Source organism: Phalacrocorax carbo, unplaced genomic scaffold (genome assembly GCF_963921805.1).
Source record: "Phalacrocorax carbo unplaced genomic scaffold, bPhaCar2.1 SCAFFOLD_36, whole genome shotgun sequence".
NCBI lineage: Eukaryota > Metazoa > Chordata > Aves > Suliformes > Phalacrocoracidae > Phalacrocorax > Phalacrocorax carbo.
In genome coordinates, this window is record NW_026990495.1 from 200,370 (window position 1) to 227,163 (window position 26,794).

General features: G+C 51.3%; 1 protein-coding gene across 1 annotated transcript; it reads right to left on the reverse strand.

Annotated features, from left to right (window-relative positions):
* Positions 1-2,287: 2,287 nt before the first annotated feature.
* On the reverse strand, positions 2,288-13,774 carry LOC135311277 (E3 ubiquitin-protein ligase RBBP6-like). The gene is given in 12 exon segments (XM_064440404.1): positions 2,288-3,446; positions 4,019-4,026; positions 4,282-4,458; positions 4,902-5,005; positions 5,755-5,927; positions 6,849-6,988; positions 7,479-7,575; positions 7,694-7,782; positions 9,621-9,665; positions 11,301-11,337; positions 12,088-12,187; positions 13,609-13,774. Coding segments are annotated over 12 exon segments (2,295 nt in total).
* Positions 13,775-26,794: the final 13,020 nt, after the last annotated feature.

Here is a 26,794-nt window from a genome sequence, read left to right on the forward strand (position 1 = left end):
GCAGGAAACTGAAACTGTTAATGGAGTATCATTTGTAATGGATTCTTGTAAAAGCAAATCTGAATTGAAAACATTAATGGTATTAAATTGGTTTATAATGGATGGTTGCATGTTTCAGAACTCTGGAACGGTATTTTCACGGACCTTCCTGGTTTGTATGAGGCAGAAGGGTAGCATCCCGATTCAGTGAGCTGAGACAGGTTTCCTGTGTTCATTCCCAGAATGAGTGGGCAGTGGTCTAGGAGAATATGCAAAGCCAGTGCCGAGCGTCGTGGGAAAATAGGCGGTTTCAGGAGCTTCTACAGCGAAAACTGAAGCATGAAAACCAGGAAACCTTTTTGGAAGATGGTATGCAAAATGGAAAAGGTTGATTTGGAGCCAGTTGTACAACAAAAAGTAAATCTTAAAAGGAAGTTTGAGCAACACTTGAACTGTGGCTAATTCTGCAGCACGGTATGGGCAGTATTTCTGCTTTCCTCGTAAGGGTCATCCAGACTTGGAGCAGCAAGAATTTGAATAATCAAAACGCTTTTGGTAGCACTTTGAGTAGCAGAGAAGGTTGGAAATTTAATTTGATTTCCAGGCAGTCGGAAACAATATAAAGTTGTCTAGGTTACTGTGGGCACTTCTAAGATGAGAGCTCCTGTAGCCAAGAGGAAAGGTAAATTCTGTAGTAGACTGCCAGGCAGCGCAGTCACAGCAAGTGCTTGATATGGGAGAGGAGAAAACTTTGGGGCTTAGGGGTTTGGGTATTTTCCCCACCTCTGGGGGGAAAAAAACAACATAGGAAAAAAAGGGATACCTTGTGATGCTCCCTTCTCTGTTTTATTGTTGTGTAAAACTTTGTTGTTGCTGTAAAGCTCCCTGTTGTCACTGTGTTGCATTTTGCACGGAGGCTGAAGGACAGCCTGTGTTCTTTTGTTGTAGAGCTTTAGTACAGGCGTCCCCATGTGCCTGTACCTCTGCCCTCGCAGTCGGGGTTGTCCTGGGAGGGGTTGCAGGTGCTGAAAGGTCTGTCTTGCTAAAGACCTTGTAATAAAGCTGCACGCAGACGGCTTTGCGTGTTCCAGAGCAGCGTGCGCTTCTCCTCAGCAGGAGTTAGTTTTTTGTCGAACAGGCTGCTGTTGTTTTCGGGTGGCTTTTAAAATTTGTGTTCGCATTCACGGAAGTGCTGGTGTGCATTTAAAACTTTTTTGCTCTCCCTGGTTGCTATTTTGATTCTAAATGAGGACTGGTGACTTTTACTTTTACTTTTACTAAGCTAGTATCTCCCTTCAACACTTTCTAAAAGCCTGTCCCACTGCTGATGGGCTGTGAGCAGTGGGAGGACAAGACTGAGTTTTGTCTTTTGTACGTAAGTCCAGGAAGTTTCTTGCATATAACTGATTTTCTATGTTTTCTTTGAGTTAATGGCTTCTACATAGGAAATGGCAATTGGTACGCTGGAATATTAGAATGCACCATTGCAGTTGAAGTGAACTCAGGTCAATAACTGTAGGAAATACAATAAACGCAGTGGCTACAGATGTTGGTCATCTACTTCTGGTGGGCCTTTGTTTGGATGACCTACCTTGCAACCAGAGGGAAAATGAAGCATGGGGTAAGCTTGCAGGTTTTAAACTTGAATTGAAAAGTAAAAAAACTTGTGTCTTTTAAACAAACAATATGCATCCCACTTTGAAGATACTAGTGTGCAGAGATTTATGACTAGTGATTACAGATGGTGGTTTGACATCGTATAGTCCCGAACAGATTAAAAATGGGAGTGGTTTAATACTCCTTCTAATGTCACAAATACCCCCCTCCCACCAGGATCCCTCTGTCACTGTGATTCTTGCTGGGGAGGTGTAGGAATTTTACCCTCTGGGTCAGTGCAGCAGCCTGAAAGGGAGATGTGATCGATGTGCCCTATTTCTTGGGAATGATCTCCTGCTTCCGTCAATTCTCTTGGGGCAAAGTTTAGGCTTGCCTTTTAAAGGAAATCTGACTTATCAATCCCCACATTTTTCCTAATCATTTTTGTGACATCTCTGTTAGCTCATGGCGAGACGCTAGTTAGAAATGTAACACAGACATGCCAGGGAACACACGAGGCTAAAAGAGTGTTAACTTTATTGATGAACATGCGATTTGTGTTTATACAGGTGCGAGTAAACAAAGAGAACAATAGCCATGCAATTGCCCGTATTCCAGAAATGGCTCTAACTTGGCTGATAAGGCACTCCCCTTCTATCCTCCCAACTAGCAACTACTCGCTGCAGGACAGCATCAAAACACCCTCATCCTTTCAAGAGGAAGGTGTTTTAACACTGCCTGACTTTGGCTAGTCCTCCTTTGCCTTTTTCGCAGGAGGTTCCAGTCGAGGAGATTTGTCACGACCCGTGTCCACCTTCTCGTTGGAACCTTCAGCTGGTTTTACTGTATTGTCCATCTTAGGAGGAAGAGCCACTTCTACTTTCCGCTTGGCCTTGTCAGTCTTTGCTTTTGGCTTATCCTTCTCTTCTTCCTCCTTTTCAGACCCCAGTCTGAAAGCACTAGACTCTGTTTCCATAGGCTCATTTCTCACAGGGGTGGCATCGTCTCTGCTTGGGAGCCTGAAGACAGACTCCGCTGTAACACCTTCTGCTGCAGCTGCCTCTCTTGGTTTTCTCGCACCTTCCAACAACTCAGCATTTGGAAATCCTTCATTCCGGTGCTTTTTATCTTTATTGCCTTTCTTGTCTCCCAGTGGTTTTTCCACCTCTTTCTTTTTTGATGTTTCAGGATCTTTGATGCCATGGCTCTCCCTTCCACATGGTTTTTCAGGGTAATTTCCAGCTGTATGATGGTTTCTGTGCCTCTGCCCAGCAGGATAATCCTGCCTACGTCCCTGAGCACATGGCAAATTCTCTTGTGTGGTGCCAGGTGGACCAAACCTACCTGGAGAAAAGTCCTCTCTGTTTTGTGGAGGTGGAGGTTGACAGCCAACAGCATAGCCCTTGTAAAACTTCTCACTCCGGTGCCTAGAGTTCCCTCGCCGTTCTCTGTATCTTTCCTTTTCAAATGGATCCCTCCAGTCACGGGATCTGCCCTCGTAAGCTTTCCTATCATATGGTGGAACCTCTCTGGACATGTTAAAACACTCCCTTTCTCCTTCCCCTTGAGGTAGAGTCCGTTTAGTTGGAGACTGGCCCCTAAACACCGGAGACCTTGACCGTGAATGGTATCTTCTGTGCGGGGGTGACCTTAGCCTTGAATGGTGAGAGCCGCGTGACCTTGACCTGGAGCGATAGTTACGACTCTTCCCTTTGCCTCTTCTTGGATACGGCGGCGATCGCGGGGAGGAACGAGACTGGGAACGATTGAATGATCGAGAGTAGGAGTGAGTGGGGGAAGAACTGGATCTTGACTTGGTGTAGGTATACGAACTTCTACAGTAAGATGAAGCACTGCAGGGAGACTTGGACCTGAAAAAAAACCACACAGAAAAAGAAAGAAAAAAGGGTCACACTCCCCAACATTTTTCCTCTCAAATTTGGTTTGCTTTGTTTGGTTTGGTTTGGTTTTTTTTATCCTCTCTCCATGTGTTTATGTAATGATGCTACTGCAAATTGAAGAACTTGTTAGCATGTAAAGTTTCTGCTTCCAAGTTTCTAGCCTGGCTTTCCACTTGATCCTATAATTATATTTAATTTTCGTATGTGATTACGGTTTCCCCAGAAAGTGTTCGTTTTTGGCAGTCCCCTTGTCAGTCCTGTGCTGATGTTTTATTTTAAATAATCTTAGTGCAAGCACAGATCCCTTTGTTAAAGGCAATTCAAAGTAAGCCATTTCAAAATTAATTACCGCTTGTGTTCCCCACAACTACCTGTGCGTACTTATTCATTGCAAATCAGCTGTTGCAGGAGTTACGTGTTACGGCCTCCTTTAACCAGGAGTAGTAGTACAGTTACCGGTAGTAATGCATTGAATTTCTGTGGGACACTTACAGTTCGCAGCCTGATCCGCCACCTGCTGAGCGAATTGTAGTGGCTCTCACTGGATGACCTGTTGCAGTGGGGAGGGAAAAAGAAAAAAATCCCATTCGGTTTGTCTGAAGGTAAGACTTTTAAAGGAATTCTAAAGTTAGCGTTACTTACCCGTTGTGGGTATTGATTGTCCTTGGGGGCCCAGACGACTCGGCAGTGCTGCTTGTCTTAGTAGCGGAACCTGACGGCCCTTGGCAAAAAACGGTTGGAAAGAGTTGGAAACGAAGCTCTGCTAAAAGACAAGGATCAGTGCCTATGCTGAAATCAAACTAACCTTCTCCTCCAACAACCCGCCGATTGGCTGAGAGGAAGGTTTAGAAAGGTTAGCGGCCGTCACCAGCGCGGCGGGAGGCCCGACAGTCAGGAGTGGTGGTGGAGGTGGTGGCGGTGGCGGCTGCTGCGGCTGCTGCTGCCGAGGGTAGCCAGTTCCATTTTCGAAGTTGTTCACAGCCTAGAGGCAGAAAAACACGGACAAAAAGGGGATAGGAAACTTCAGGAGACACACAAACAAAAGGCTCCACAGAGGAACATCACTCGCCTATTCCTGTAAATGCTATCAATCCTAAAATAAATCAGCAGGCAGGGATAGGAACACATCGCATTAAGCGCCTACATTAATGACTGGTAACTCAGGGTGTCTGTATTTAAAGCACTTCAGTGTCAACACCGAATTTGAAAGGGAGGCAATCACGTTAAAACTGTGACCTGAATTTGCCAGACTGTCTCTAAGGAGTTGTAAGCTTCTGTAACAAGGGATCATGCACTGGAGGAGTAAATGTAGCCTTGTCCAATTTAGCCCTGCTTCAGGAGCTGCCGATTCATGTTTTCTTCCCTTTCAGCTTTTCAGGAATAGACTTCTCTTACAAGCAGTTCACGGAAAAGCCATCACGTTACCTGGCGTAGGATCTTGTTGGCAGCTAAAGCATCAGGAGAAACATCGCTCTGATGACACGTTGGGCAGGTATGATCCTCAGAATCCAGTAACGCTGTTCTAATACCTGTGTGCAATTAGAGGCATCAAAATAGATTTTAGCCAAACTAAGGACATTTTTGGGGTTCTCATCAGTTATAAAACCATGTATATGATTAATGGGTGAAGATGATCTTGAATTGGGAACATGAAGCTCAAGTTCAGTAGCCTAATAATTTTCTAGTATGCAGCCAATAACGGTACAGCCCTGATGTTTCACTCCTGTAACATCTGGAGGTGTGGAGTAGGCGGTGTCTTGATGTCTTGACTCAGCTTTTTTCCACTCTCTAGTACAGTGAGAAGTCACCAACCTCAGGGCTAGTGAATAAAAGAGACCTCAAAAATCCGTTAGCAGGTGTGAGTTCTGAAGGTTTCAGCCAACTCTCCCGTGGAGGAGAATGTGCATTAAATGCCCAAGTACCCGATTGCTGCAGACCACAGGAAGTCACCAGCGTTGGCTCTGTAATTTTGTAGGAGGGAAAGGGCTGTGGACAAACGAAATGCATTCGCTATCTAATAGCGTCATCGCCTGCGCAGTTACGCCCTCTTCTCATACTCGTCCTTCCACGTGCGAAGGGGATTTAACGAGATACATAAAAAGGAGGAAAAAGCTTTCGGCCTTTCTTTTGCCCTTTATAGGAGAAGAGTCCTTTCCTATTCAGGCTGGGCTTAAGTACTACATAGAACCGGTGACACAGTAATTTCCTGATCTCCTGTTTCTGCTTTCAGAGGATCAGAGGTGATGTTTTGAATTAACAGCCATGGGGTCACACTTACATTCGTCACAATAACTGTTTCCACAGCAGGGAATAACAGCTGCGTCGGTCATTATATCTTTACAAAGGGGACACAGGAGCTCATCTGGAATAGGCTCATCGGAGGGGGAGGAGGAGGCCGGCTCTTCTGGTAGAAAGGGAGGCTTTTCCTTCTTTCCTCTGGCATAAGCTTCCCTGGAGGGGGGTGGGGAAGGAGAGAGCAAAAAGTTAAAGGTGGGTCAAGGAGAACTTTTCCAAGCTTTGGCTTTTCTCAGGGGAAGAGAACAGGTGGAATTCTTCTCACTCCACATTAGCCTTCTAAAACGTAGGCCGCTAGTTGAAAGTCCTTTTCTACAGCCACAGGATGAGAAGAGGGAGGGGGAACAATTTTCCTGCTGCAGACCTCTCCCATTCATTGGGTCAATGGAGAAATCAGCTCAGACTAGGCAAATAATTTCTTGACAGCTAGAAATCGTGTGAAATGAATCCCACCTCTCCTCTGTTGCCCGAGGGTAAAAGTAAATGGCAGGCTGAGGATCAAGTCAGTCTCCGAGTAATTAAGTTTTGGAAATGGAAGAAGTCTATGTTAGAGCTTCTACAAAAGGAGGTCCATGGCAGAACACCAGAAGTGCCACCGAGTGCATTTTAGAGCAGCCGCTCTTGGCAGCACACAGTAGTATTTTCTTAGTTTGCAGCAACAGGAAAACTGCAGCCTCTTTCACACAGGGGAGGTGATAAAAGTCAGAGGGGGAGGAAACCTCACTCCCACAGCAACTTGTTAACTTTTGCAAGGAGCCTTTGCAGCATCGGACAGAAGCAAAATGCGCTTTCAAAGAGAACGACTCCACTGCAAACACCTCGGAAACCTTTTGCAGAAATACTGATTCTTAGCACGCCACAAGTTTAAGCAGCTTCCAGGGGCATGAACAGGAGGAGCGTCCTATTTTAGGGCCTTGGGATTAGAAAGTATCACGGGTGTTAAGGTTAAGATGCAATGCCAGTGCTTCCTCCCCCGTAACTAGAGGTGCTGGCCCACTCGGCTGCATTGCCGCCCGGACATTGACGCACGGTTCCTCTCCTTTGCTCCTGGGTCAGTCCCGTTAGTCCCATACTTACGCATTAATAATTGGTATGGCATATTTTCCCGTGCTGGTCAGCATAGCACCCTTTGTGTTGGGATCTTTCACCTCCACCATGAAACTCCTTGGAATGCCCGTGCTCCTCCTAATTCTGGGAACAGGCTCAAAAGTCTTGTCCTGGTAGGAAAAGAAATGCAGGCGTATCTCAAGACCCACACTTAAAACGACATCTCCGTGACTGTTGTTAAATGGCAGGGACGCTCAGCCAGAGGCTTGTGTCATTACACCAGGCAGATATCCAATAGATGGGGCCAGCAGAAACATCCTGGTTTTGTACAAAATACTAAAAACTGTGAAGTGTCTTTAGAAAGGGTTCAAACCCAAAATAAATTTCCAGTCATATTGAAATACAGAAAAATATGCATGAAAGTTGACAGAGAAAGATCTCTGGCTATGTTTGTTGTGGTGGCCTGGAAAAAAGAAAATTTTGCCTTGGTAATTGCAGGTGTCCCTTGAATTTTGAAGGGCTTTGCAACTTTGCCATGTAACCTCTCTATTTCACCCCAAGAGAAACACGTCTTAATATGCGTGTTCATGTGTCTGTTACCTCACTGCCAAGGTAAAAAACAAAAACGAAGTAACACCAGAAGTCCCCCCCCAACCTTACCCCGTTTGTTGGGCAGTTCTTTATATAGTGGCCAGGTTTTCCACAACGAAAGCAAGTATATGATGGCGGAGGTAGACCCAGGCTGTTCTTCATGTAACTAGAAGGTTTTTGGGAGAAAAAGAAAAAGGGGTGCATGTGTCTCTCTTGTTAAAGCAACCATCTCTAGCATTCCTCCGTAATCGTTGGGGAACAGATCTGGCGTTATCAACACTTACTTGATTGGATCATATGCACGGCAAGACTGTATCATCATCGCTTTTATTTTGTCTTCTTCGGAAGCGCTGGCTTCAGCCAGACTGGCAGTCTGTGTAACAGGCCGTTAGTCGACACACACGTTAGAAACACTTTAGAGCCCCTGCTAACTTCTTCGTGTTAAGTGAGCTAACTACGGTAAGCAAAACCTGCAGGTTTCTCCAGCTGGCCGTGTCCTTTTACCATGCAAATTGTAATACAAGCCTTACGCAGAACTAGATCTTCATATGAAGGAAACCAGCTGATTTCTTGGTTTTTGAAGTACTATTTGTTCAAACGTTTTAATTACACACTAGTGCAGATACCAGCAGGGTCTAAGGGAGGGACTGTACATTCTTTGGACCGTCCAGCACCAAGCCTTCAGATCAGCCACTCCTGTCTTTGCTTTTAGGTGCATTCCTTCGCAAGAGCAACCAACTACTTTCAGCATTTTATTAAATGGTTGTTTCCTATACACAGTTTTTCCTCAACTGTAACATAATGCAGATCGACACCTATGAAATCATTTCCATTAACCGTGACAGAAAACTTCACAGACACTTGACTGATTTGCTTGAACCCAAGAGATGTACAAGACACATCCAAAACCCACAAAACATTTCTAGGGATAGGCGAAAGTTCAAATATGGCATTTCGTACATAGCAGTAATAAACCAGAGGACTTTTTACAACACATTGACTCCCTGCTGAGCCAGTCTGCACTAAAGAGGGTAGAGTAAGTCACAGTTTTGAGCTGCTCTGAGGTGTTGTTCCTGTATTGTTCTGAAATACTTCAATGTTCTCAAAAGCTTCAATGTGTGCACCTCTTGGACGGCTTCTCACATTTTAGAGTAAAACTTCACCTAAGTTTACAGAACCAAGGACACGTTTAGGGACAGCACTAATGCAGACCAGTTTCTTCTGGTGGCTACCTTCCAAATGAATTATTTTTTCCAATATTTTTGCCACGTGTCCACAATTTCATGTCTGTGGTGAGAGAGGGAAGAAGTGGCTAGTGGGGAGAGGTTTCTCTGTCTTGGGAATGAACTCCAGCCTTTCTTTTCAGAAGAAAGAACGAGCTCCTTTGCCTTAGGCCCTGCCTTCTCTGATCTTTGTAACTTTAAAGCCCAGGCACTGAATTGGCTAGCACTACGCCTTCTCACAAGGCGCAATGACTAGTGCTTTCCCAGCCAAAGTTACACATTCCCGGGCAAAAACCGCCAGCAGCTCCACAGCAAAACGCGGCGTGGCAGGAGTTCCAGAAGGTCACCTCCGCCAGCATGCCACACACAGGCGTGGGTGTGTTCCTAGACACGGTTAGGGACATAATCACAGCGTACACAGTCTGCGTTCAAGGAAATCAGATTGTGTTGCCCACTGTATCTATACGACAGCTGATGAAATTGTGCAGCGGTCAAAGAATGGATCTGCAGCTCTGAGGACTAGAAATTCAGAAACAGCCCTGCAATTGTCCGTGTTCCAGGCACGCCTCTAATTTGGCTGCTCCACACCCCCTGGAATGTCCGTCCCTTACAGCCAGTGACATGCTTCTGTAAAAATAGCGCTCCTCCCCAAAGCAGAACTAACGGAATGTATGAAAAAGGGCAAACAGCCTCTGAAGTGCTTCTCCTTTGTGTCTTGAAGATGAGCACTAGTGCAACGTGACGTTGGTGCTGGTAAGGTTCTCCCCTTCTATCTCCCCAAAGTGGCAACTGCTCTTTACAGGAGAGGATCAAAGCATACACACATTTTAAAGTTAACATAAATACTTGACATTATTAAGAATTAAAGTAAAGCATTGTTCGCATTACAACAGTTATACAGCTCTGGATCACAGTGCAAGATTTAAAAATATGAAGCAAACACTTTTTTTTTTTTTTTTTGAAGTATTTGGTAAGAATATAGATATACCTGAATAAGCTGGGACAGAGAAGCAGATGCAGAGGAGTCATCCATCTGTTCACAAAAAATTAAACACATATTCAAGTTGTACAGTCCAAACATAGCAATAGTTAACCTCTACCATAGTCTGAAAGTCTGCACGATGCGCTCCGAGTGTGACTGCAAGAGGCATTTCCGACCTCGTGTCATTTGCATTAGCTCAAGGCAAAGTCCAAAGCTACGCCAGCTTAAGAGTGCCCGTGCGGTTAATGAGAAGAAACTAGACTAACCAGACCCGCTTGAGATCAGCTTGTTGCTCCAGAGTATCTCAGAGAGGGAACCTTGTCAAATGGGTCAGGAAGGGTAACTGATGTGCTGTTCAGCACGTTTGCCCAACGGCCACCTTCCACGGCCCTCCAGCCCTGGGTCTTTTTTTGTTTCCTTTATATTTCTGCTGAAGTATTTCCTGCCAGTCCCTCCAACCAGTCAGTTAGAACCAACATCTCCATGAAACTTGTTTGCCACCCTAAGGCAATACTGCAGAAGAACTGGGGAGGGGCGGGGACACGACTCGACAACCCCCAAACCCCAAATAATCCAAAATCCAGAATGGACAGTCAATGTATGAACTGCCATTTCAAACGGAAGACTAATCAGAAACTAAAGAGAACTAAAGAAACTGAACAGAAGACTAAATCAAAATCCAGACTATTACCAGTCAAGCATTTCCTTCTGTTACTTATTTATATTTCAGCAGCAGAATGACAGTGTTTTCCAACCTGATGAAAAATGCCCCACAAAGGCCCCAGGCTCTAACCTTGCGCCAAAATTTGCACACTGGGTTTCAGGTATTTTCATTTGCAGACAAGCTATTAGATGAAGCTGCTGCATCAGAGAAAGCGGGAAGAGCAAATGCAGAACTTTAGAATACCACTTTGTGTAGCAACGATATTTACATTCAGGGCAATCTGTTAAAGACATTCAAGTACTTGGAGGAGCCCAAACAATATCACTGCAATTAAACAGTTCCAGGAACAAATACCCAGGTATTCAAAGGCACGGAAAGGACTCGTTTAGCTGCCCAGAACTGTCCTCAGAACGTAGGGCGTATGTCAGTTTTAGTTTTTGTTTGAACCCCCACGTCAAAGCCAGAAACAGTACCAAGTTTAACAACAATGGTTTCTCGGTGTTTTTTATGAACGTTTTCAAAAACTGTTGGGCAAAGCAAGCAAAAACCGAAGCTAAGTGATACAAGGTGAAAATGGCAAAAATACACTCCGGAGCCTTTTTACTGCAAGAAACACAAAGCGCACAAGCAGCTACGCCAACAGACACGTTACTAGCTGTAGACAGACAGATGGAGAGCACGGCACCACGTCCAGTTGTGCAAACCTTGAACCTACATCGCCTATAACCAATCGTACCTTATCTGTACAACACAAAGCCATTCAGGAAATAGCCTCGCATATTCAGGATGAAATACAATGCGTGACTGGGCACAAATACCAATAGTCCCATTAGAACTGTGCAAATGATGGCATTACGCACTTCTTACTATGCTGAATCAAATCCATTGTCTTTGCAGCATAGGCTATGTTTTACTGGAAGAAATTATATGAAGCTAGTGTTTGGAAAATTTCATACAAGGCTACGTTGCTCAGAATTCAGTGCAGTGTGCAGAAAAAGGTGTGACCCTGTGCTTTTACATACTGCTTTTGGTGTTGCGCTCACTGGCTCCGTTCGACTTCTGGAAGGAGAAAGAAAGGAAGGTGATCAGAGCTTAAAATAGAGCACTTGTGCCCAACATCAAGCAGTGAAACAGGTTATAAAACCTGCCCATCAGGACATTGTTCGGATAATCTAGTGAATGTGGCCATCTATTCATACACATAAACTGTTCTCATTCTCAAATTCTCACATTCAGTGCAACTGAAAAAAAACCCCAAATCCCAAAATGACCACAACAATCCTGTAGGCAGGATCACGTTTGAGTAGCTGTAATCTCAACCAATACACCCCAGATCTGGGGCCTCAGAGTACCTGCCATACCCTGCCTCCTCCCGCAAATGCAGGAAATAGCCAAACACTGACAATCGGGCTCCTCTGGGATGGGAACAAATTCTAAGCGTACACTACGGTGCGTATCTGTCTTTACTCTGAAAGCAATACAAGCAAGCCCATAGCATAAGGCATCTCTCCACCTGGAGGAAACAGCATCTACAGCTCGGGTCTCAGAACAATCAAGCCCAAGAACAAACCCAACAGAATCATCTTAGAAGTTACCGTTGTTGGAGCCTGAAGCCCATGTCCCAGCAGGCCTAAAAAGGTCAGTCTGCTTTGGGACAGGTCCATTGAAACCTACCCCAGGACAACAAAAACTAACAGCCGCTTTAACAAGGGAGATGCAGTTGGAACGCCACTGGTAAACTAATATCCATTAAACCAGTGACCTCACTGAACCCCCTAGCAAAGACTACACCGCTTTACGGATACTCACGTAACAGAGGTTCTGCTGGTAGCTTTAACTCCTCCAGCAGGGATCCTTCTGACAATTACCGAGGAGTTCCTCGGAATCAGGGCGTCATCATCTGTGTATTCTGAAAACAACATCAGTACAGAAAAAAGCAGTAGTCAGTTTGTAAGAACGTATATCAGTATGTCATTACACAGCACTTCAGAGAATCCCTTTACAGAGAGAAAAGCAACCTTTTATAGGTAACACCGACTTTTATCGTCTCAACACACTCAACAAATGCAGATCAAATTAAAAGGAGGCACAGGCTTTTTGAAGGGACTTCTGCCTTTGCAGAACATGACTCCATGGGCAGATATTCCACTGATATTTAAAATCCTGTTTTCTTTTCGCTTAGGTTAGCATTGCTTCTGTTACTAGATCTCCATTATGGAAAGTTACAGTCCCGGAACTGTAAAAGGTTAGAGTGCTCAGAAAAATCTGAGCAAGTCGGCCATCTTCACTCAAGCTCCACTTTGTTCTTTCCAAGATCAGGTCAACATTTAGTCAGGACTCCTGCACGGGCAAGGTTATAAAAGAACAGTACTCTGTGTGCACGTGTAAGGATTCCAGAGACGGGAAGCACAAAAACACCCCCAAAAAGTGCCCCATCCCCCCTCACTGGGGCAGGATGGGGCAGCTCACACACTGGCATCGCAGGGCCACCCGTACTGGCTGCATCCCTTCCCCTTGGGCAGGAAATTCAGCTCCCTGCAAAAACAATGCTTGGGAAGGGAAATTGTGGGCATGGGAAACCGTTGGGATAGGAAACCATCACGGGTCTGAGAAATCACCGTGGGGATGGGAAACCCTCACCGGGATGAGAAATGAGCATTGAGGACAGGAAACCATCAGCAGGATGGGACGTCATTGAGACGGGCAGTTGCTGTGGCATGAGAAATGAAACCCTGGCAGGGCTGGCTGAGGCAGGTGCTGGTGGAATGATCGCCATGGGGACAGAACCCCAGAACACTCTTTGCCCCAAACAAACCCCACACTGACCCGCCGCCATGGCAGGTACAGCAGCAGGCTCCTGCTCCTCGTGGTGCTCCTGCCCTCCGGGTAACCCCCCAAGGGGCTCTGCCCACCAGTAGCTCACCCCACCACCCCTCTTTGCTTCCCCCAACAGAGAGGTTCCCTCTGCAGCTGCCGACGGCATCGGAGGTGTCCGACATGCGCTTCACCACCACGGCCATGCCGCCACCGGTCAGTGCCTGTGTGCTGCCCTCTGCCCCAGGGCTGCCGGTGTCCGGTGAGCCTGCCCGGCTCCACACCGTCACCTACCAGCGGGGCCAGCCCACCGTCTGGCAGGTGGTGCCAGGGCCCCTGGGGGCGCCGGGGCAGGTGGTGCAGGGCCCCTGCGGGTTGTCGCTTTCCACAGTGGTGCAGGTCCCCGCTGGGGTGCAACTCCCTACTGGGGTGCTGCTCCCCCCTGCAATGCAGCTCCCCGCCGGGGTGCAGCTCCGCACTGGTCCCCGAGGCCCCGCGCCCGCCGCCCCCACGCACCTTCTTTGGTCTGGGCGTTGGAGATCTGCAGGTCGCTCCTGGTCGCCTTCAGCTTCTCGCGGCCCATGATCTGGCGCTTGAGGTCGCGCAGGGTGATGTGGAGGCCGCTGAAGGTGACCGTATCATAGTTCAGCCTGGAGAAGAACTTGTAGTGGACACAGGACATGGTTGGGGCCAGGCGGTGCCTGCTCTGGGATGGCGCCTACTGCAGCACGCGGTGTCATGGTCCTCTTATATGCTCAGCACATTATGAAGAAAGTCCTGCATCATGTGGGTGTGGCAGCCCCGCCCTCGTTGCCCTAATGCCGAGTGGCCCTTAGGGGAGGGGGTTCCAGCAGCCTGCTGTCCTGTCACCCACCAGGTCTGTCGCTGCCCGGTGTCCTGTCACACCCCGAGGTCTGCGCTGTCCCTCCCGCCACCCCCTGGGCCTTCGCCACCCAGCGTCACCTCCCATCAGCCCCGGGGCCCGCGCTGGCTCTCCCAACAGCCCTGGGCCCATCACCGCCCCATGTCCTCTCACCCCCACGCCTCTCACCGCCCGCTCTCCCTCCTGCCACCCCCCCAGGCTGACACCACCCACTGCTCCCTCCTGTCGGCAGAGAGACAGGGCAAGACAGCCTGGGGGAGAGGCAGCGGTTTGAGTGTATCTTGTTGCATTTATGGAAGGTTCCGCCAAAGAAGGCAATGACCATTTACGGTTATTGCCATAACCCAACGTAATTCCCCACAGTGGCACATCCGCACTTGCTTGAACTCTGGAGGGGAGGACAAGGAAGTAAGGAATGAACCCTTAGCCTTAGGAGGTGCCCCAGGACACTATTTCTTGCTTTCTCCACCACCACAGCTGCTGCTGCAACAGCCTCAGTCCATGAAATCAGGCCCTGAGTTACGAGGTCTAGTTCTCCTGAGGAACATGCTGCGCCTTGCTGACCTTTTGGGGCCAACCGGCTGTCCCTCCTGTTCAGGGAAATCTGATAGAAACTGATTGTTGTAGCCTGGCAGGGCTAACGCGGGAGCTTCCACGACTTCTTGCTCTAGATCTTTCAGTGCCTTCTGGGTTTCCAGAGCCAGGAAACCCTTCTGAGTTCAGGGCTGTCCTCTATATCCAAGGGATGGTTATTGTTGCTCTCGGTGTCTCTTTGCTTCTCCTGTTAATGGTGCGTGGGAAGCGTAGGTTTTAATACAGTAGCCTTGCTTATAAGCCTGTGGTGGAATAGGGATTATACATATTCAGCCCATAATCTGGCCATCGCCACGGGGCAAACTACAGCAGCAGGGGCAAACAAGCCCCACTGTTGGCTATGCACTCAAAGCCCACCCGCTACCTGAAACCAGCTGTCCCGGGTGTCTGTCGTGTTGAATTCTCAGTGGTACAAGGACAGGCATCTACGTGATGAGTTTTCACTGAAGAAAGGAAGGGTACCGCCCTTGCACCAAGAAGGGTTTGTCGCTAGTCTGAAGGGAGAGCCCTGCCTGTGCTTGGAGAGCAAAGCTGTTGACAAGCTTACTCACTCTGTAGGGGCTGGGAACTGGAAATGCCAATAGAGCCTTCAAATTAATAGGATGGGTGGACGTGGACCATTCAGCCCTTAGGACCATACAGACAAAAAGGGGAGCCTTATGCCTGGAATGTTCCATAGATCCGTGTGGAATAATTGCTGGAGGTGACTTAGAAATTAAACCAATGTTTTTAGAAATGGTGCAGCATTGAAGAAGCTGCCAGGGTGAAGTGCAGCTGCTATGTGAGGAATCCATTCCATGGAAGGTCCCCAGTAGCCTTGGATGTCGGCAATGCCAGGAGAACTTGGCGTACTGACTGTAAGAGGAGTTGTCCGGAGGGTGGAGCCGTGCGGGGCCATCGTGGCCAGGCTCAGTGATAAATGGGAACTCGAGGTACCCTGGCGCTGGCACGCTGCATATTTGCCACCCTGGGCCAACAGTCCATCAGACTTTTGACAAAATGCTGTCCTTTTGGTGAACTTTGGTCATTCGGTATAATACCAAAACACACCTCCATCCTCAAAGTTACTCGCCTCTAAGGTGCAACCACCCCTCACTGGGCATGCACTTTGAATTTCTTCTAGTCTATCCTTTTAAAAGTAAAGCGAGGAAATTCTACACCAGTCATGATAAAGGTATGCATGACTAGAGTCACTCAGCTCCACCTGAAAGGTAAAAAATAGTATAAAATGTGTGAAGAGGAAGAGGGTGTTGGGGAAGATACCATCGCGTACCACTCTGACTTCTGGGACCAGTTGACGGGCTGAGCCTCCTTCCCCCCCTACTGGATCGCCTTTGGGTAAGACCAAAACATCTGGGTATCCCATCTGTTTCCCCGGGAAAACTTAGAAACCTCTCTATAGCTTCACTTTAAATCTCCAATGCTTCATACCTGCTTAAGCCGTTTGTAGCCTAGCAGCGTTACTCATCTTCTTAGTATTTGTGTGTGTCTTGTAACCAGCAATCCTATCACCGGTAACCCAAAGAACCTGTGTATCTGTTGCTTTAATAAATTGTACTGCTCATTAATCTAGCCGTGATCGTTCTCATTGAACGCCACCGGCTGGGGCATCCGGCAAACTGGTTACTAACAACAAATACTCTGATGAGCGGTCACTTCTACAACCCTTAGAAAATAAACCGTTGACCAAGTCTGAGACTAAGACTGGACTTAGCCGCACCTAGACTCCTCTCTGAGCAGGAGTTCAGAAAGCAAGGGGGTCCTGTCTGAACCTCGTGACTCAGCGGTAGGGTCTCCCCCTAGGCACTCCTCAGACTCTTACCATTAACGCACCAGTGAGTTAAATGGAACATATCAGGTCGTAGTAGAATGTATTGTCTCATGCCAGTTCATTTTAGAGCTCTGAAAGTTTAGGAAAGTTGGGGAGAAAGAGGTGTTATCAATTTCTGCATTGTAGGGGAGACGATTTGACTGGCTGCTGTATTTGGAAAGACAGTATTTCAGTAAATGTGTACTTAGAAAATGGTGGTCTCGGAGGCTCAACACAATCCTGCTGGAGTCTCTGTAGATCTCAAAGTAGTTGGCTGACGCTGTAGTAATTTGTGATCCTAAACGCATTGCCCATGTGCATTCCACGTTCGCCGTGCCGTTTTGCTGTTGGCTGCGCTTGGTGAAGGAGCGGAGGGATATTTCACCCCTGAGTCTCTGACAAGATGAGAGCAGGAGCTGGTAGGAGCTTACGCGGTTTCCCTGGAGGTATTTAAAAGACATGCAGACGTGGTACTCTGGGACGTGGTTTAATGGTGGACTTGGCAGTATTAGGTTCACAGTTGGGCTCGATGATCTTAAGGGTCTTTTCCAACCTAAATGATTCTATGAGTCTATGATCTGCCTGTCCATTCTGTCCTCTCTGTAGCTACTAGGTTCCTACACCTGCAAGGTCTCAAGGCAATAACTTTATCTTTCCTTGTCCGTATACACAGTTCAAACTCCTACGGTGTCTTTCATGATCTTGCAAGAATTAGATATGCATCTCTGGCTTTACAGATTCGGTTATGCTCTGACCATATCTTTGAGCCTGCGGCAGTGATAATTTTCATAGCCTTTTGTTTGGGTGCGTCATTCACCTTCCCTCTCTTCTTACTGGCCTTAACTTAGGTCTGGTGTTACAAAGAAGACACTTGCATCACCTTTCTAGGCTCTTTCTGTTTATTAGCTTGACTTAGTCCTGAAGAGGCAACTTCCCCCTCTTTTGTGGTGCCATCCTCTATCAACAGCGTGTCAAAATCTAATAAGAGCACCTTTGGATTTTCTCCACTTGTGTCATGTTTCTGAAGAGCGTGCCTTCTAAAAACTTGTTAAAAACAAACAAACAATACCCTCCCCACCCCCCCAAAAAATAACCACCCAAAACCAAATTCCAAAAACAACAGCAAAAAAGCCCCTTTCTGTCTCCTTTTCATGAAGTGCGAGGCATGGAGAAATACCTGTCATTTTTCTGATAGTTTCTAATTAGCCTTTATTCAGAAACTATTCAAGTGCAAGGCACACGTGAGCTTCTGTTGGATGTGGATTGAGGTTAGCGATGAAGCCGGCTTCAGAATTATGACAAGAATTGATACCCTCAAAGGCAGCTTCAGTGGCTGACACAACCAAAAGGGCACAGACGTTCACAATGAAACATCCTAAAGCGTGGGAGGGTCCCTAAGCAGTAATGAAGAATTCAACAGAGAACAGAGAAACATTTTGCCAAATGAACTGTCTTCTTGTTCCTTCCTCTGTCAGGGTGAATGATGTGCCACGTACTTTGCTTACATCTGGAGAAGGCATCCTCCTCAGAGAGACAGACCATCCCCACTTCTTGAGAGAACTCGAGTATAACACTGCCAATGGTTTATGTTAACATCTTTATTCCGATTGCCCTGATGTAGACTCCTACATTCAAATTGGATGACCTGATGTCAGCTTCAGTTTTCTGGCAGCTGTTACAGTTCAGTAGCTGAATTTTGACTCTACCATTCAGAGGCTTGTTAGGCATTTGAGCAGGGTTTTCTTTTGAATGTTAGTAAGACAAATTTGAGAATTAGGGACAAGAAGCTTCATTTGGAGTTTGGTTTGCCGATGCTTTTAGCCTTGCAGTACAGCTTTTGTAGCTGCTGGGTGCTCCCACTCCATCAGCATCCTTCTGCGCTTGTAGTCCCGTGGATTCTAGCATTGCTGTAAGCAGAAAGCTTCGCTCCCGTGCAGGAGTGCCTTCAGTCTACAAAAATACCACCCTGATGGCTGAAGGCTGCTTGTGATTTACTCCCGTGATCCTTCCCTTCAGAAAGAGCACTTTGTTTTCCCTAACCAGCCTCCCCAGCTCCGTGCCACCACAAGCCATGCAGGGATGCCACCTGCAAACAGGTTTCTGTTTGCCTTTGACATCAGCCACTGTGCGCCCCTGGAATAAACACAACAGTGAAAACGCATTCCTTCCCATCTCGCTCGCCATATCAACATGGAAATGCAAAGCCCTCTTTGAAGCCAAGTCACTCCTGTTACAGACAGTTCTTGTTGCTTGGACAGGGGAAAAAATCACAGCATAGACTCATGGGATCAGAATGGTTTGGGTTGGAAGGGTCCTTGAGAGGGCATCTAGTGCACCCCCCCTGCAATGAGCAGGGACATCTTTAACTACTCATATCCTGGCTCTTTGCTTTCACTTTTCATTCTTAACCATAGGCTTACTCTAACAGAATAGGTTTCTTTTTGAAGTTAGTGTCCTCTCTGCCGCTCTCTCCCCCACTCCAGGAGCGGGGCTGGGCAGACCCGGGGAGGCGGCCGTGGGGCCTGCGGGGGGCGGCTGGCTGGGGCTGGGGGTACGTTGCCCGCGCAGGGTCAGGCAGCAGGAAGGCGCGGCCCGGGCCATGCTGGGAGCTGGAGCCCTGGGGCAGGGGCTGCCGGGCGGCCACGTCGGCTCCCAGGGCACGTTGGCGGGAGCTGCCATTCCCCACACTCCGCTTCCTGACAGCCACGCGGCGGTGAGGAGGCGCAGTCTCTGCTCCAGCTGCGGCCCCGCTGAGGTGAGGGCTGGGGCTGCCCGGGGGAGGTGGCCTTCTCTGGGGCCGGTGGAGGGCTCTTGGGCACAGTCCAACCGCGGGACTCCTCCCTTTGCCCTGCAGCTGTGTGAGGATTGCGCTAGCCCATTCAGGACCCCTCCTGAGGCCTTCCTTAAGACCCCAGACACCTCTGAGGACCTCTAGCACCCTAAGAAACCCCATGAGCCTGGGGCCTGGCCCCCGAGACTCTACAGTACCGCTTCAGTCCCCTCAGCACTCCTCCATAGGTGTTTGTTATGGCCAGGGCCTCCTATTGCTCGTCCAGCCTTCTTAGGAGCCCTCTGGTCCCCTGAGGACCCCTTTCTTTCTGAGGCCTTCATGGTGACCAAGGACCGCTCTTTCTCCTCTAGCCCCTCCAGGACCCCTGCAGTTGCCCTCTCGCCCCCTTAGCACCTCTGTGCTCTGCTTGGAAACCCTCCGGAGTCCATTGCGGTGCAGGGAAGTGGCGATGCAGCAACAGCAGATGCTGGGGCCTTGCTGGGATGGCTGGAGACCTGCAGGGAGGCTGGAGCTGACCACCCTTGAAAGGGGGGAGGGGCTTTTAGGATGCAAAACCAAAAGTTAACTGTTCTGTTGTTGAACGCTTATCTGGCTGCTGTGTAAAATGATTAGCAAGGAGGCCCGGAATCCCCCAGTGAAGGACAAGGTCTTGATAAGGACAGAAACTTGTCTCAAGAACCAGCTAAAACCGACTTTGCAGTTTGGACAAGAGACAAGAGTAACTGAGTCTGCATCAAAACAAGGGGTTACTAGCGGTGACGAGGAATCGTCAGCCTTCATCCCCAAGACCCCTAGCGACCACCAGTAGGAGGCACTGCGCAAGTGCCGTTGGGAAAGATTTATGGAAATAACTCTTTCAGGCTAATTTTAATGCAAAGCGGGGAAAGGTCATGCATATCTATAGGCGTGTTGGGAAATCTTATGTATATGTAATGCTTTACTGTATCAATCCAAGACAAACTATCACGCGGGCGCGCACAGCTTTGGTGGGACTATCCCCCGTGCTGCCCAGCACTGAATAAACATACCTACTTGACAATCTTATAGACTGTGGAGTCTGTTTTCCGCACGTCACCCTTCCTGTGCCCTACCCTCGCTGTGTGTCAGTTACGCACGTGAAAGGCACCAGGGGTTTGGGGTTTGTTGCTCCAGCTTTATTGAAACAAAGCCATTTTCCTGAGGAAGGTTGCGTCTCTGCCTGGCTTAGCAGCACCAGCAGCAGAGCGCTAGCAGGGTGCATCCTGCTCTCGGCTGCGCCCTTGGAGCGCTCAGGATGAAGATGGTTTGAGTTGCCAGGGAACAGATGGAGAGTTTGCTGTCTTCCTTCAAGGACTGAAGGGCTGTGACAGAAACAGAGCCGAGATGAAGGGCTGTGTCTGCAGAGACTTTCAGGCATGCCCTCCAGACCATGGCAGCCCCACCCACCGCTTTCCCTGGCCAGGAGAAAGTTGCCGCTGCTGCACAGGAATGGCCCAAAAGCCCCTGCCACGCTCCCCTGGCCCTGAAGTGTTTCCCTGGAGCGGGTCAAGGCATGGCAGCACCCTGCCCAGGCTCTGTCCCCTGCCCCTCCAGCCCCGGCCAACACAGCACTGCCCCTACTCACCGCTGCACATCTCGGCCAGCTTATTGCTTCGGTCCCTCAGGTGCCGCGCGGCAAGCCCTAGACACAGAGCTTTGTCAGTCCCCCCTGCTCCCCAGTACGCTCCCAGCAGCACAGCCCCCCGCCCTGCCGGCTGGGCCGCACGCCCTCCTCCCCCTCATCAGGGCTGAGCCCAGGGAAGAGCAGCAGCTCAGCGGGGTTGGACTGAGCAAGGTGGCCACCAAGGCCACCTGCATGGGCAGGGGAGGGAGAGGGAGGCCAAGGCCCTGCGTGGGGGCAGCTGGGGCTCGGGCAGCCGCAGGGCTGTTCCTTGGCACCAGTGCAGTGGCGGGGACTGGGGCCAGGCTGCCCAAAGAGGGACTGTGGGGGCTGTGGCTCACCGATGAATCTCACGGCTGCCTCGCGCAAGGGGGCCTGAGCATTCTTCAGGTATGGCAGGCTCTGATGACAGTATTCTTCGGCCTTGCTCCTGTCCTGCTCCAGCTGGAGAGAGCAGAAGAGTATGGGCATGCCACAGTCCCTCCCCAGTGGGCTGGAGCCGTCCCTCCTGCTAGCACCTCCCTGCTCCCCCTCCCCCCACCCCGGCAATTCCTGTCTCCCAGCCAGGAGCCCTGTGGGACGGAGGCTGAGAGAGAGCCACAGGCAGAGGGGTCCCAGCGGCGCTGAGACCCTTCCCTCCTGCAGGGCACGGGGAGGGGGAAGGGGCGTGGAGAAGAGCCCTTGGGCGCTCTGTTCTTGAGGACAGGGAAGAAGGCTGCGGCTCACAGCTGTGGGCTCTGGGCTGCAGCAGGGCAGGTGAGGCACATGTGCAGAGCCCACAGCCCAGACACGGCGGGCAGCCCTCATCTGGCCTGGGCCCTGGGGCTCAGGGCTTGTCCTCACCAAACACTCTCCAATCCTCCATGTCTGCTCTGTCTGCATCAGGTGTTTGAGCCGTTTCCACTTGAGGAGTTCTGCTCCAGCAAGGAGGGCTTCCCTGGAGGCCTGCAGAAAAGCAGAAGCTGGGAGATGGCACTACGGCCTGGGGAAGGAGAGCTGGCATCCCCTTTCCTTGTGGCTTTGTTCCTGGGGTGATCCTGGCCTTGGGAAGCTGGGACATGCTCTGTCCCAAACTCTTGGCACAGTCTCTTGGTCTCTTGGGCACAGTGCTGTGGGAGAGGGACTGAGGCTCAAAGCCCTGGCCTTCCACACCTGCAGGGGCAGCAGGGAAGACCATAGGGACGCACGTATTCATGCCTTGGGCCATGGGCTGCTGCTGAGCCCTGCTGGAGCAAGCAAGGCTCCATGCCTTGGAAATGTCCGCACCAGCTTCTCTGCCCCTGCTTGCACTGGGTGTGCAGGGACCCTCCCTATGGGCTGTGCTGGAGGAGGGCTGAGCGGTGGGAGCGTGGGTGGGAGGGGATCCCACCTCCCCTTCCAGCTCTGCAGCAAGAGGCACTGGGGGACGAGGAAGATAGTGGTGGGACCAGTGCAGGGACAGATGGGAGCTCTGCCCTGCCTGCAGTGCCTCAGGCAGCTGGACCCCAAGGTGACACACGCTCCCCAGAGTCCAACTGCCAGCAACTCTTGCCCCTGCGCCCAAGGGCTCATCACACCCTTCCCTGTGTCATGGGCCAGCTTTGAAATCTCTACCCTGGCCACGGTGTCTGCCTCATCATGCGTGTGAAAGAAGAGCAGGAGCAGGCATCCTTGCACTTCCTTCTTCATCCTCCACTTGCCATTCCCCACCACAGTCTGCACCACGTCTCTGAAGAGGCTGATGGAGAGCTCTCTCATCTGGCTGGACTCCTGTTAGGGAGTAGGAGAGGGGGACTTGAGAAAGAGCCACTCCCAGCTTCCTGTGAGCATTAGCCCAAGGGCATGAGCATGGCAGGTGTGATGGGAGATGCTCTGGGGTCAGGCTCTGCACACAAGAGCTATAGGAATCTCTGGTCCTGCCTGGCGGCGCAGCTGGGGAGCCCTCGGGGCTCTGAGAGCAGCTCTTGGCCTGCAGGTGCTTTGCACAGGGGCCGGGCTGGGCCCTAGCACAGAGCGCTCGGGCCGCCCGGCGGCACCAAGCTCTCAGGGGAAGCTGTGCTGGGCTGCAATGCCCAGAAGCCATCCCACGAGAGCCCAGGGGAGCGAGGAGGGCAGAAGGCTCTGCCCGCGGGGCTGCCCGCAGGTCTGGGCTGAAGGGCAGCTCTCATTGCCCAGTGCCCCTCTGCGGGGCTCAGTCTCCCACATCAGCCTTACATTGTCAAAGAGGGGTGGGAGCTTCTCCGCCAGCTCCAGAGCGAAGGTGCTGGCCTGCCTCCTCTTCAGGTGAGGCATCATGTTTCTGAAGACCAGCAGGGCCTTCATCTTGATTTCCGTGTTGCCATCACTGAGCATCTTCATGAGGTGTGGCATGAGGGCCTGCATTTTTCTTGCCTGTATGAAAGACAGAGTGCCCTTTTTGTGAAACGGTCAAAGAGCACCCTGGCAAAAACGCTCTGGTCACTGAGCAGCAGCCTCCTGCCCGGCTTGCAGGCAGGTGGTGGCACAGGCATCTCTGCGGCAGCCCCCTGGTACGCTGGCACGCTGACCCCCGGGGACGTGGGAGAGCAGGGGTAGGGCAGGAAAGCAAAGACTCCTTGTTCCCTGCTGAGCCCCCCCTTTTTGCACAGGCCCGCAGGGGCAGATGGCTCAGTAGCCCTGCGTGCCTGGAAAGCTCCCCAGGCAGCCACCAGGCCCCACTGTGGCAGGGAGGGCATTTGGAGCACTCACCCCACCGCCTGACTCCCAGGCAAGGCCAAGCCACCACCCTACCCAGCGCCCCAGCCCCCGGCTGCCAGCACGGCTCCCCTCGATGACGTCCTGCTCACCATGTCAGGTCCTTGTGACAGCATGATGAGGCCTCCGAGAAACAGGGAGACCGTCACCAGGCTTGGGTGCCTCTGATAGGTCTCGTCATGGGACTGGTCACCAAAATCCTCTGACTGAAACTCGCTGGAGGCCTTTGGCTGAAGGAAACACAGCAGTGAGATACTGGCAGAATCTGCAGGGCTCGCTGGAGGGGATCAAGGCCTTCTCTGGTAACTCACAAGCAGGGTGGAGCTGTAGGCATCCTCTGTGGCCGAGGTGGACAGGCTGTGTAATGTCATGCTCCGGAGATTGCTGAGGAGCTCCTTTAAGATGGTCTCCAAAGCCTGGGGGATGGAATGCATCACCTCCCACATGGCCATGCCCGTGCTGCAAGCGAGAGCGCTGGGTGAGCAGGGCTGCCGCAGCCTCAGCAGCGTGGCCTGGGAGGGGCCCGGCCCGCAGGAGGCAGAGCCTGCCCCTTGCTTGGGATGCCCCGGGCAGCAGGAGAGGGCTGAGGGGGTGCTCCCCGCGGGGCTGGGAGGAGCGTGGTGGCAGGGCTCGGGGCTGCCTGGGCCAGCTTTGGCTGCTGCAGGCCTGGCGGAGCCAGCAGGGCTGGAAAGCGTGCTGGGGTGGAGGGCCCTGCTCCTCGGGGGTGTCCCTGCAGCATTCCTTGGGTCTGGCAGCCAGAGGGGCTCCGTGTCCCTCCCCCCTCAGGGAACCAGCCCTCATGGCTGTTGGGGCCGGTACCTGTGTCCTGGTGGAGAGAATGTCACCAGGCTGATGGCCACTTGTGCGGGGTAGCGGTTGGTCAGCAGGAGAAGCAGTGACTTCATGCTCTGCTGCTCTGACTCCCGGTTGATGCCTTCCAGGTTTTCCTGGAGGCACTTCATGATCTTTGGCACCTGGAGGGGACACAGGGGAGGATGGTGCTGCCACTGGAGCACAGCCAGTTCCTCAGCTGCCCTTCCCATCCCTCCCTGCTGGCTTAAGGTGGCTTCAGGTGCTGGAGACACCTACACCTGGGTTTGGGAGGGAGGGATGGAGGGAGGAGCAAGGCCTGACAGGGCTGAAGGGCAGGGCAATCTAGCCATGGGCCACCTACATCTGCCAGCCAGAAGTCAGGGTTTCTCATGATGACATTCAGTATGTTTCTTGCCTCCCCCTTGTCAAAGATGCTGGAGTCTCTCATCGCCTCGATGGCCACAAGGACAATATCTGTCCTTTCAGAAGGTAGGAGGTATTTTGCAAAGGTCTGTGGGAGGAAGGAAGGGAGGGAAGCCGTGTCACACCGAGTGCCCTGGGGGTGCTGCTTCGCGGGGCAGTGCGAGCAGCCCTGGCCAGAGATGCCCGGCAGTGGTGGCGGCAGCGCCTGCAGGAGAGCTGGCAGCAGGGGTTGCAGTCACTGCACGGGGGAGGATGAGAAGAGAGGGTCCTCAGGGTGAGGGAGGAGGGCTGGGCTCATGGGCAGAGTGTGCTGTCCCTACAGAGAAGCGGGGCTCGCTGGTGGCCAGGAGGGCTGGAGCTGCTGCTGGGACGCTGGAGAGCAGCCCTCGCATCGTCCCTGCATGGGGACAGCAGGAACCCTCTCACCAGGGAGGGTGAGGCCGCACCAGCCCCACTGATTCTGGATGCCTTTTGCTTACACAAGTCCCCTGCTGATGCCACGGGCAAGGGTCCCAGCAAGGGGGGAGCTCATTACCATGGTAAATTCTTCAGCCGATCGAGGTGAGAAAGGTATCTTAGTTCCCCTGAGGAGCTGTTCTGCTTCATCCTTGAGCATTGCCCTGCCTAAGCAGCGGGGGAAACACGAAAGGGTCAATAAGACACAATAGCTTTGCCAGCAAGCTTAACCAAACGGCCCTGAGATCTGCTTGTGAGATGGCAGGACGCAAGCAGTCCGGGAGGTTTGTGGAGGGCATCAGGAATAGCTTCTTGCTGCAAGCACTGGAGGGACCATCCAGGGTGATGCACAGATGGATCTGCTCTTCACTAACTGGGAAGACATGGCAGTGGTAGCTTTGGCTGTGGGCTCCACAAAAGAGCGCGGTTCAAGGTTCTGAAAGGAGGGTGGAAGGAGAGCAGCAGAGAACAGATCCTGGACTTCAGGAGAGCATTCAGCTTCTGCAGCAAAATGACAGCATGGGTGCTATGGGAAGCAGCTGTGAGGGGCAAAGGAGGTCAGGGAGAGAAGTAGACCTATCAGGAGATGTGTGTTTGCGGAGCGATGAAGCCCACCACAACTTCTCTTACCTTCTTGCTTCTTGATGAACTGAAGGAGGCAATAAAGAACACCGAAAGCTGTCTCTTGCTTGGAATATTGGAAAAGCAAGACACGTCCCAGCAGCTGTCCCAGGATTGGGATCTGGATGTCTCCATAGTTGTCAGGGGCGTACATGCCTCTTCCAAAGCGGCTCCAGCCCTGGGCGAGGGAGGCAGACCAGCAGAAGGGTAGAGGGCAGGCAGCAGGCGCCAAAGCCCTGAACCCAAGAGTGCGTCCAGGGCTGGATCCCTGGTGCGTCAGGGCTTTGCAGGGCCGTGCCGGCCGTGGCTCCCAGAGCAGCTGTGTGGGCAGCAGCCCCGCGCGGGGAGAGCTGCAGGCTGCTCTGGTGCACAGGGAGGGGGACATGGCCTGGCTGGAGGGTGCCTGGCTCCTTACCTTCAGTGTGTGATGTTTGGCCAGCACACCGCTCAGCACCTTAATCCTCCCCAGGGCTCTCTCCCGCACAACTGCTCTCTCAGACGTGGTGTAGTTGAGCAGCACCTGGGAAGAGAGAAGCTGCTGGTGTGCCCTGGGAGCAGACACCTGCTCCAGCAGAAGCAGCACTGCTGACCTCCGGGGCAGGACTCTGCCCTCGTGCAGTCCATTGAGGCTTCCTGTGATGTCGAGCAAAGCCTGCAGTGGGGTTCCTGCCCTAGGAGTCTCGCAGGCTTGCAGGCTTGGGACAAACACCGCTGGCCAACCTTGTGGCCAGGCAGGAGGGCAAATGCCACCCTCTGCCGCCACTGTGCTCTGGAAGAGCCTGGTGGACAGCCCCTGGTTACCCTGGGGAGGTGGGCAGCCTCCCTGCAGCGTGCTGTCTCTGCATGGCACTGGGGTGGGGGCCATGCACTCAAGAGTGGACAGTCCCTTCCCCCCAGCGGGAGGAACAGCCCCTGTGAAGCCCCCTCTTTGCACATGCCAGACCTGAAAGATGTTCTGCA